Source organism: Bufo gargarizans, chromosome 10 (assembly GCF_014858855.1).
Source record: "Bufo gargarizans isolate SCDJY-AF-19 chromosome 10, ASM1485885v1, whole genome shotgun sequence".
Classification (NCBI taxonomy): Eukaryota; Metazoa; Chordata; class Amphibia; order Anura; family Bufonidae; genus Bufo; species Bufo gargarizans.
In genome coordinates this window covers 52350042-52362112 of record NC_058089.1, presented here as the reverse complement: position 1 = coordinate 52362112, position 12071 = coordinate 52350042, and the positions used below count along the sequence as shown (strand labels likewise).

The window sequence follows — 12071 nt, the reverse complement described above, 5'->3', positions numbered from 1 at the left end:
TGCCATGACACGATTGCCTCACGGGGGTGGGAGGGATACACGTTATGTCTAACCACTCCGGTGGCATAAGAGGGGTTAATTGGCCCGGAGTCAGAGTTATGACCAATCCAGCGTGATGTAGGCGGGTGTCAACTGTGTAGCTCAACCGTCATCGGCCGCATAAGGAGTGGGCTCAGCTCTTTAGCCCGTTCCATATTGTCCCCGTGTTCCTCCACTGTACAAAGGCTCAGAAAGCTGTTTGACAACCCCTTTAGAAATGGTTGCTATAGTGGTTGTCACTCAACCAGAAAGACATATACCTAAGAAACAGCTGCATCTGCCTGTCTGCATCTATGTGATATTCAACCCCCTCTAAGCCTATTCTCTCTATATTGCGTCTCCGAAAATGTCTTTCTATAACTAATAGATAGATAGTAACTCAAACACCTACATTGACTAATCATAAACCCCTATAAAATATCTACTGTATTCCACAGCATGAATTTAACCTTGAGCGTTGCACTTCTGAATGATAATTTCTCCATAAAAAAAAAAAAAAAGTTTTCAGAAGGGTTAACTCGTGTCTATCGCGAAGGCTGAAAGAAATGAATGGCAAACGGTTGTAATTCAGGGCGGTGCTCTCAGTTTGCATAAATTACTGCCATTATTACGGTCACAAATACTGTAGTCCCATGGTAACCTTGGCGAGAATCAGATTCCCTTCTAGACTTCTGGCTGCAGGCTGAAAATTGGATCACTTTTTCCTGATACGGTTAAAAAGCAAAAAAAAACTGTTTAAATATTCTTCCCACAATCGGAGGAAACTACAAGACAACTCCCCCCCCCCAAAGTTGCACTAGTTTTTGTATTTACTCGACCTAAATGTACAAATGTTTTGCTTTTTTTAATCCCTATGTTTTATTTTGTATTATTAAATGTAACAGTGTATCCATATAAAGTTTTACATCTAGCAGCGGTCCGTTTTCGTCCTCAAAACGGTGGCCCTTTTCAGCCGTGGAAAATTACCCCTGGGCCGTTTAAGAAATTATTTTCAGCAGCACACACACAAAAAAAAATAAAAAATAAAAGCCATCCAGCGTCCTTGTCAGAAGCGATCAGCATAAATTTCCACTGACAGAATGCCAGCCTGGCAGTCTACCTATGGCATTTGAAGCCCTGTATACAAGAAGGGAACATTGAAAACACACGTTCTTGCTTTAAAAAATTTTTAGGGAGGGGGTCACAGTCTCCGGCCGTTTACCTTCTAAAAATATCCGTTTCTCACACCAGATAAAGCTGAACAGCAAGGTGTAAAATTAAATAGCCTTCATTAGAACTTCACTGGTTATCAGTAACCCAGAAAACCATGTTGTGTTGGCTGCTTACTGGTGCAGTTAATAAAATAAAGATCACTCCACAGAGCCGTGGGCAGCTTGGAAGGCGATAGCCGTATTTGCTTACTGTAAATACAAGCAGAAAATCGCACACAAATCTGCCGTAGCTTTGACAAGTCTTCAGAATCCCTCTTTACATCTGTACATCTGTACCAAAGTGCAATTAGTGTGCCTTGCACAAGGATTCCTCCATCTTATTCTGCTTCATTACTTGAGCATAATCACCCAGCTTGCTTGAGTGCTCTCGGTAGCAGGCTTCAGTCTAAATAGGGAAAGCAAGTGAATGTGTTCATATATACCAGGACTGTAATTTATTCATTCGAGGACAGTTGTTGTTTTTTGTTTTTTTTTTCTCTAATTTTGTCCCTGATTTTTATTTTATTTTTCTCCCCCCTGCCAAGGTTTATTTCTTGTTTACAAGATTCCTCGACTCAACAGTTTGATTTCTGAAGGGCCCGACACCAAGGACCTGGCTTTTAAGTTAAAAAGAAAGATGTTCAGCCTCGAGGTAAGGATAAAAAGTTTCCTTATTTATTTATTTTTATTATTATATTGCTACCCCAAAAAAAAAAGAAATAAAAAATGGCGTTTCCTGTTTATGTAAACGGAACGAAAAGTGGAGAATGCAAATATAGGTTTTGTTACCATATGCGGTTCGGTCCGCTCCAGCGCACAAACTCCTAATTATGCAGGACGTCTTAACTGTTTGTCATATCTCGGCAAATCTAAGCTGCACGTGATACCTCGAATTAAGAGAAAACACGATAAAGTCTTAAAAGATGCAGGGGAAAGTAGGCCAGAGGCTTAATTCAATAAAATTCTCTGTCTAATGATTAGTTATTTGCTTTAATTTGGAGAGATGGGACGAACTAAGGAGGCTTATATATTTATGTTGTTGGCAATTATCTCTTGATGTGTGCAACACAAGGGAAAAAAATATTTATCTGCTCTTTTGTCTTTTTTTCTTTTTTTTTTCTTTTTGAAAAAACATTTTTCTTTTTATTTATGAGCACCCCCCCCCCCCTTAAAAAAAATCCAAGTGATTTCTAAGGTACCAGCTCTTCTTTTTGAAGTTTATAGGTGCAGTGTGGCTTATTCTTCCAACAATGCCATTTCATGACCCTCCACCCCACCCCACAATCCAGCATGCCCCTAATCTCCTTTGAAATGAAAAGGGTTTTAAGTAAGCCATTTGTCCTTAACCAATTGTCACCAATAAATTAGCATATTTAGGCCACCCTCCAGATGATTGGCAATGAAGGCTGGCATGGCTTTGGTCTCTGGGACTTCACCCTTAAGTGACTATTTTGGCCCTTGCTTGACCCTGCTTCGTCTTTTGCTGGCCACTTCCAATGGACAACCTAAGGGTTCTCTTTCACTTTCTTACTCTTCACACTTGCAAGTGGGACCGTGCCATAAATCAGCCAGGAGGGTGCTAGCTATTGACAAATTAAGATGCCCTAAGTAATGCTTATCAGTCCGTTTTATTATCTGGTCTTATTGGGAGTAGTTAATAGTTAATCAGACAACCTGTCCTTCAAGCAGGTCATCTCAGTATGGGTGCTAGAGGGTCCTATAAAGGAGACACTCCCTTAGAAGCTACTTAAACCCTACTGAAACAAAGGCTCGCATTTTCTTTGTGACCACAGTTTCCTCAAGGACAAAGAGGAAGTGAGTTGATTTTCATGTTTGTATTTTCGTTTTCTACTTTGATTTGTTAATGTTCTGGTAACATTTACATAGCAGCATAAAGAATTGTAGGACATGAAGACCTCAAGCTTTGGAAGTCATGGTCACAAGGACAGTAATGCGGTGTCCTACAAAGCTAAAGCTGGCTATACACATAAAAAGCTGCTGGACAAAAATTTGTTTGGGCCAAAGTTATATCTTGTGACCACGCCCCATACATATTCACATTCAGCCCCTGACAAGCATAATAGGGAGAAGGAAAGAAGCCACTGCCAGGCTCTTCTGAAGATGATTGTGATTTTAAAAAAATGTAAAAATGTGAGCAAAGGAAAGTATTTCCTTAGTCCCCCGCTGCCAGTGTGTAGGGACTGCATAAACTGTTGAGAATTTTTCCCAAATTTCAGGAAATTTCTCAAGACCAGGTTCTTTGTTGCTCAGTCCTCACCCAACCACATTAGCACTTTGACCTGAAACTTAATTGAGTCGTATGTGACAAGCCTAAAGAATGTATGAACAGGATCAAACCATCTTTTTGCTGTTGGTTCTTTTCTCAAGCTTTTCCATCCCACTGTAGTCCAAAGAAGATGGACTTTAACACAGTCCACCTTAAATTCGATCTTTGCATGTTGTTTCCGGGATTTGGGTAAAAAAAGGTTAATGGACTATGGGAGCATAGGAAGTGATCATCCTTGGTAAATTAGAGTCACTTACCAGATAAGATGCAGGTTGTTGAGCTAAAGCCAGAAGTAAATCCCACTGGAAGGAGAAGTAGAAGTCCTCCCTTTATATTTCCAATTCCCTATTTTCCAACTTCTGGCGTTGGCTGGAGAAACTGCGGGAAAATCTACCTCAAAACCCTGACCCTCCCAAAAAAATCTCTGTGAACCTACCCTTATGTCACATTCTTCCTAACTAAACTAAATGATAATCTGTATTATGTTTATCATGTTGATAATTGTGAGGGAAGAGATCTGCACAACATGGCACTAAAAGTGATAAAGTTGTTCACCTAGATCAACTGGATTCTCCCTATTGGCCATAGAGCTTGTTGATCATTTCTCACACCAGAGGACAAAATGACCGACTCAGATGACCAATTATCAACATGGTCCTTAGAGTCCCTTCGCTGAACTGTCACTTTTACATGGAGATGGCAAACTAATTTCACCATATTCAGTGATGCTTGTCGTTACTTTGAGGTAGTACTTGAAGTATGGGTTCCCTGAGTGTTGAACCTTTTTTTTTAAGGCTTCCCCGAAGATCACTGGCAAAGTTTACTTTTTTAAAGGGTATCTGTCACTATATTAAACATTCCCCATGTGCAGATCTGCACTTGTCAGCATATTTTAATGCTGTTTGTCCCATCTTCAGATGAGTTCCCAATCGGGAGAAATAAGCATTGTAAGTTGATACTAATGAGCCCTTAGGTGCAACAGGGGCATTGCCGTTGCACTGTTGCCGTCTGCTCATCTTCTGTTCTGTCTGTGCCCACTCTACTTTGACTGACAGGACCAGGCAGTCTAGACATAAACATGCTTGGCCTTTAGTTCTTGTGTTTGGCAAATGAGCAGTACATGGCTAGAGATTGCCAGGCAAATGGAGTTCTGCCCAGCCGTCTCCAACCATGTACAGTGCTTGCGCTGAATGCACTGCTGTGAGACTTTAGGGCCATGTGTGAGTTTGTCTAGACTGCCTGGCCCTCTCAGGCAAAGCAGTCGGGGCGCAGCCGGGTAAGAAAATGAGCGGTGCAATGGCAGTGCCCTTGTTGCACCATGGGGTTCATTAGCATAAACTTAAATTGCTTATTTCTCCAGATTGGGGTTACAGATGAAGATGGGGCCAACAGGATTCAAATATGCTGACAAGTGCACATCTGTTCACGGGGAATGCTTCATTTCACAGTATGTGGTGACAGCACAGGAAAACTTCCCAGGGGACCGCCTGAGCCCTACTCTCAGTGCCAGCCAGGTAGGTAATGATCTGACGCTCCCAGAGTAAATTAGGCTACTTTCACACTAGCGTTCGATCGGATCCGTTCTGAACGGATCCGCTCATAATAATGCAGACGGAGGCTCCGTTCAGAACGGATCCGTCTGCATTATATTAGCATATAAAAGCTAAGTGTGAAAATAGCCTCGGACGGATCCGTCCAGACTTTCAATGTAAAGTCAATGGGGGACGGATCCGCTTGAAGATTGAGCCATATTGTGGCATCTTCAAACGGATCCGTCCCCATTGACTTACATTGTAAGTCTGGACGGATCCGCACGCCTCCGCACGGCCAGGCGGACACCCAAACGCTGCAAGCAGCGTTCAGCTGTCCGCCTGTCCGTGCGGAGGCGAGCGGAGCGGAGGCTGAACGCCGCCAGACTGATGCAGTCTGAGCGGATCCGCATCCATTCAGACTGCATCAGGGCTGGACGGAAGCGTTCGGGTCCGCTCGTGAGCCCCTTCAAACGGAGCTCACGAGCGGACAGCCGAACGCTAGTGTGAAAGTAGCCTAAACATGACTCGGAGCATCAAGTACTTATGTACCAGGCCAGTGACGACAGGTGCACTACTGACATCCCGAGGCACCTGGAGTAGGAGAACAGAACGTGGCAGCTGGCGCTTGCTACCACAGCTTCTGGGAGATGTTTTTTGATGCCCTGTCTTACTTGGTTCTTCAGGGGTGGTATTTTGTGACACAATATGGTGTTGCTGGCCACACCTTCTTCTGTTGGCCCTGCCTTCTGTCAGTTTGGACCCGTCTACACCATGGCAGGCATTTTTTTTACTGATCCGCTGCTCCATTGCCCCGCTGTGCCCCCCTTTCCGCTTTTCCGCCCTGTAATGGTCATTTTTACCTAGACTGGATGTAGCTGTGTTCCACCACCATAGCTACCCTGAAAACAGCTGATCAGCAGTGGTGCAGGGTGTTGGACCTTCGTCGATCATATATTGATGGCTTATCCTGAGGACAAGTCATCAACCGAATAATCCTGTTTATAAGGCCTCGGAGATTTTGAGGAATAGTGTAAGACAAAGGAAAGCATTCTCGAGGGAGAGAATAGCAGCAAGAGTTTACTAAAGGGAAATATGCACATGTACATGCTACAGAAAGATTTTAATTGCTGCTTCATCTTGTCTTCTTGAATGGTTCACTGTCACCATAGCCACCACATTAATACTGTGCCACAGGAATGCCTCTGCTGTGCCTTCATAAAGCAAGTCCCATTGAAAAATCTTGGCTTTGATAGTAAACTTGCTTCAAGATCCTTTTTGTCTGGTGTTTTTTATTTTATCTCCAGTCAGGGTTTTGAGAATTTCTGTACAGAATACAATGTTTATTATTATGGATGGAGGTTTTTCAAGTCAAAGGTTGGCCAAGGACGTTAGTTGTGACTGGGACACTTTATATGATGGGACTGCCTATTGGACTCTTGCAAGCACAGAGCAGAGGACTTAAACTTGACTTCCTTGGGCATGGAAGGAGCATGATCTTCACTCTAGGTTCACACCTGAGCGTACTCTGTATGCGCTCTGTATGCGCGATTTTATCGGGCGTTTACATACACTGCTCCGGAAACAAGCAAACGCCCACTGCCGTGCGTTCCCGGAAGTCTATGGGCGGGAACGCGCGACAATACGCCCCAAAAAAGCTCCTGTACTTCTTGGGGCGTAGGGCATTTTACAGCGCGTTTTACGCTCTGGTGAGAACCATGCCTATAGGGAATAATTGGTTCTTGCCTGTTGAGCGTTTTATAGCGCGTAGGAACGTGCTGTAAAATGCTCAGGTGTGAACCCAGCCTAAACCGCTCTACTCCGCACCTACTTAGCACCCATAGTAGTTTTTACTAGTCAATGCCCCCTTTAATTTCTGGTATTAGAATACCACTTTAAATGAGACAGACATAAGACCTTCCCAAATATTTAGTTTTGGTGGTAGATAGAAAAATGTGCACACATACTCAATAGAGAATATAATCTTAAAAAAAAAAAGTCATAGTGAAGTTCGGCTGTCTAATCCTATTCCTTCCCCCTTTTGGAATCTTAATTAGAAGGAGATAAAAACCATCATTCGACTAAATTATTGTCTTGAATCTTGTAGCAAAATGCATAATCCGCAATTGGGCCAATTAGTAAAGCCCATGGTTAGCACTGCAGAGGCAGGCAACTTGATTAGATGTGACACCAGTCTAGTTCCCACTGTAGTTATGCCAGGTATGGTGGTCAGACTTCAAAGGGCTTGAGGCATCAGCAGGGCAAGGTTTGTAGGCCAGCTTAGGTCCGGTCGTTAATCTCCTCGCTAAAACCACAGCAGCCCTCGCACAAAACAAGCTTACACGACACAATCATGCGGTATTAAAGTTTGGGTTGAGTCATGCCAATTTGCCTTTGATTTTCTGATGATTGACTCAAAGATGGCTACATGACCAGACACATGCTAAAACTTCCCTGATTAGGTAACTTCTCCAAGTATGTCAAATATGTTAGAGATTTCCCAGCTAAATGATATGATAAACAGCACTCTGCTGAAACATTGCCGAAAGATCTCAGATATTCAAAAGCCAAATTTACATTGATCTTTGGACTTTTCAAAAAAAATTCTGTATGATAAGTTATATAAGTTGGATCTTTTCTCAAAAATGTTGTAGATTAAGGTGTCCACTAAACAAGTAGGATTGTCGCAGGGTACTGAACTGTGTCTTAACTAATGGTCTTGCCAATGTTTGACTGGTCTTAATAAAAATTTGAGAAGAAGAGAAAACGTCCCACTTGATGGACTGGTGTGTTTGTTTAGTGACATGTTATATTTTATGACCTGACTAGATGGTAAGGAAACTTTTTCCTCTCCTACGACTGTGGGACAGGGGGCAAAATACATTTACCCATTTCCAAAACAAAAGGTTGATTTGACCTTCAGGAAATTCCTCTTCCCTCGTTTGCTGGTATCCCCCTGTTAACAACTTGAGCGTTGCTCCCCTACTCTAGTAACAGGCTCGTCAGCTATATTCATTAAATGTTCTTTCTCCAAAGTTCCCTAAGTACTAAATAAGTTTACAAAAATTTGGACTGTCTATATATATTGAAATCTTGGCTCCATGCTTTAAATTGATTATACTGCTTAAAGGGGTCTTCTAAGATTATGGTTGTTTTTACCTAGACACTGGCGCATGAGGTGCCTGTTAAAAACTCATACTGACTTCAGCAGCGCCGTGTCCCCAAACGTCATGTTCCACTTGGTAACACCTTATTACTAAGGCCAGTCATTGGCTGCAGCGGCACACATGACCCCTTCCGTACTTGGGCCGGTAGTAAACTGCCTGGATACTGGAAGATCATTAAACCGAGCAAGGGCACCGGGAATCCGATGAGTATGACTTTTTTCAATAAGTGCTCCAACGGCTAGGTAAAAATGACCATAATTCAGGAAAATCCCTTTAAATCTCTAAGAACAGATACAACAGAGGGGAGCATATGTCATGGGAATACATGCATAGCTTTCTGTTCGCTGTCCACATCTATGATTCTGTTTCATGATCAAGACCTGCTCTCATGGACCAAATTGCCATATAAATACAAAATGTGGTCCTTTTTTGTTTTTTCTTTTTTTTACGTTATTAGCATCCTTTTATGTCAGACTGATCTTAATACAATATTATATATATGTTATTTTAAGTCTGTGTCGTTCAGTGGATAGCTCTGCAAAAGTACATAGCATTTTATTGATGTTAAATGTCTTCTTTTTATTGCTGTAAGATGTATGTTTTAACATATATATTTTTTTCTATATTTTGTAAGTATCCATGTGATAGTCTAGATGACAGCGACATGTCTGAATGATAGAGGAAGCCCCAGGCAGCTCTGCTGTTTTTCCAAATGGGCTGATACCGCCATCTTGTTGACTTTCCCTTGGGCCAAGTACACTTGTTTATGTTCCTGGTTTTTCCTCATCTTTTCTGGCGTTCAAGCCATACATTAGATCCTTTAATTAGGTGTTTTGTAATGTGTTGCTATTTATTCTCATTTTGATGAAAGCGTTTAACTCTTTATTCATAACATGTATTACGTGTGAATATTTCCTGGCTGGGATGAGGGTAATGTTGCCTATTCTATTTGCCTTTAGATTTCTATATCTTGATATTTGTAAAATTGATAGCGGACCAATACTGGGCATAGATAGAAAAGAATTTCCCACTTGTGAGTAACAATCCAACGATTTTCCAGGACTTTCGGATGGAATGTATATTTTGTAAGAAAAAAAAAAAGTAAAAAAATTCTACGGATAATAAAATGCACTGGTAGAGTTGCCATAATCTCATGATAATCTCAAACTATTTGTAATCCTTGACATACAGAGGTCTTAACCCATGTCTCTTTAAGCCCAATATGGCTCATTTCACGGATACCCTGCCTGCCGGACAATGCCATTCTGGACTATAGAATAGGAGCAGTGGACTCTAGAGACATAAGAACAGTTACATTGATAAAAGCTAGCAATGGTAAGGGACACGAGCACTAGTATTCATCCGATTGGGTTTCCATTGCTTTTTGCAACAATAGCGTAGATGTGCCCTTATTATGTCAACGGGATCTGCCAGGATTAGCTTTCAAACCCGTCTTGGCTTTGTTAAAACAGAAGCCATAGGTTGAATAGAGCCTGTCTACTTTTTGGTTTGGGAGCAGTTGTCTTTTTTGTATACTGTTTCCCAAAAGCATGCCATGGTGTTGGCAGTGCAGCAGAGATCTACTGTTACGAGCAGTGGATGTGGATGCACTGAAATAAACTTTTACATGAATAGGTGCACTACTGTGGTGGATGCAATTAACAAAATCTGACTAAACCCTCACACTGATGTTAAAATGAGACTTTAGCTAATATATCCTTATATGAAGGACATACCAGACCCGCGCACCACGTCAAGGTATCTCAGGTGGCATGAGACCTAACGCTAACCTACCTGTGCCGTATGGGCAGTACCAGGAGCCAGTGGGCGAATTACAGGAGCGTAATGTCTGACTCACAGCAAACAGCTCCCCATTACCTCCAGTGTGAAACCACACATACAATGGGAGAAGGGAGGAGGCTGTGAGTCCCACCCATGCTCTGACTGATATGACGCAGGCCTCACAGGTGCACAAAAATGTAGCCTATAGATGAAAATCAAGGCACATTCTAATTTGGAGTTTTTACACCTCCAAGCATACATATACAAACTACATGACAAAATAATGTGGTCTCAAAAAGCAGGAAATGCTCAACCCCATATGCAGTTATGCATCTATACCCAGGGGAGCAAATCTTGCACATGTTTTCCGTTGCTAATGGCGATTTCCAGCAAAAAATGCATGCAATGGAGGATGCACGCAGCGGACCACAAGTGCTACAAAAACATCCTACACCAGATAACAAAATGTGTGGATGTAATTGACTATTTGGAATTAACTTTTACATGAATAGGTGCACTACTATGGTGGATGCAATCAACAAAATCTTCCATTGCATGCATTTTTTGCTAAGGATCGCCATTAGCAACGGACCACATGTGCAGGATTTGCTCCCCTGGGTATAGATGCATAACTGCATATGGGGTTGAGCATTTCCTGCTTTTTGAGACCACGTTATTTTGTCATGTAGGATGTGAATGCACTGTACCAACCAGTTGGACTTTGGGTTGTAGTCCTGAGGGAATTATCCTGGCAATCCCCTGATTGTAACCCACATAGAGGGATCTGGCCCTCACTGCAGGGGAGCCACCAGGCTACAACCTCTTGGAATATTCCTGGTGTGGTTGGCTGCTAACCCACAGGTGCATGGCACAGAGGGATCAGGAAATACACGTAGTCAGAACACATGCAGAGGTTAGGGCTGGCAGAGTTCATGCAAATCTTTGTAACAGTCCAAAGGTCAGGGAAGGCAGCACAGGATCAGTGCAGCGAACAGGCGCAGGTCAGGTACACAGGCGGACAAATGGATTATAGCTCTTTTACAGGCTCTAGCAAGGTAGAGAGACCTGGCTGATCTATTGAGACCTACTGCTCAGGCGAGGAAACAGCAAAGCTTATATAGCCCAGACTGATGAGCAATCAAGAACAGCCTTGCAGCAGCTCACAGAGCAAGAGAGGGTTTAACCCTTGCAGTACTGCATCTGAGATGCAATGAGCAATGTGCCTAATTTACACACTGAAGGCTAGCAGCCCATGAACTGCCATTGTAACATCTACTGTGATGTCCACAGGCTTCCGATCCATCCTCCAAAAATAACGGAGGCTGCCAACAAGGAGCTTAACTACCTGACAACTGGAGCTGGCTTGTATAGCTAGCATGTGTCCTTCAAGGTATTCCTATCTGGATGTTGTGTTCCAGCCATGGTTCTCCCTGCATAGGCATCTTCTACCAGTGAACAAGGAGAGCCTAAGGCAGGAGAGAAGAGAGGAGACTCGGGAAGAAGTTTTAAAGTCAGAGGCATTACTGTGTACATTTATGAGATTCTGTAAAAGAGGAAATGACAACATAAACCACTGGCATCCATTTTTCTAAATCCTAGTACAACCATAAAAAACCTTTGTGTCCATCACCCCTAGATGACAATGAAGACACTTGTACATTCTGACTTTCCATTGCTGTACAAAATGTCAAATTATATTCTTAGAACCGTATTGCCCTTTTACTTTAGAGCGGCAACGAGCCATTGATTAAGCATGGGTCACATCTTCTCAGAGTAGGTATGGGTATAATCTTTAAAAAAAAAACAATTCATTTTTTTTTTCACAGAGACTGGAAAAAAATAGTTTGAAAAAGAAAAAAGAAACCTAAATGCTGGAATTTTAATCTGCTCTTGGCCCGTTTCTGCTTTGTCTGCATCATCCTGCTGTCTAAAAATAACATTCCCATAGCCTTGGCGGCAGAGTTGTTATAGTATGTCCCTTAATTCTCTAGAAGACCAAAAAAAGGTCATAAATTTTTTACTGAAGCTGCTGGCTGGAAGAGGTTTTCTTGTTCTTATCCTTATACATGTAGGGTGA

At 42.3% G+C, this 12071-nt stretch overlaps 1 protein-coding gene across 3 annotated transcripts in view; it reads left to right on the top strand.

Annotated features, from left to right (window-relative positions):
* Positions 1-12071, top strand: part of ELP4 (elongator acetyltransferase complex subunit 4) — a 242131-nt gene that overhangs the window by 144874 nt on the left and 85186 nt on the right. For all 3 annotated transcript variants that reach the window (XM_044270248.1, XM_044270250.1, XM_044270249.1), the window contains exon 9: positions 1775-1881. In XM_044270248.1, coding sequence (XP_044126183.1) covers positions 1775-1881 — 107 coding nt within the window. The remainder of the gene's footprint in view (positions 1-1774; positions 1882-12071) is intronic.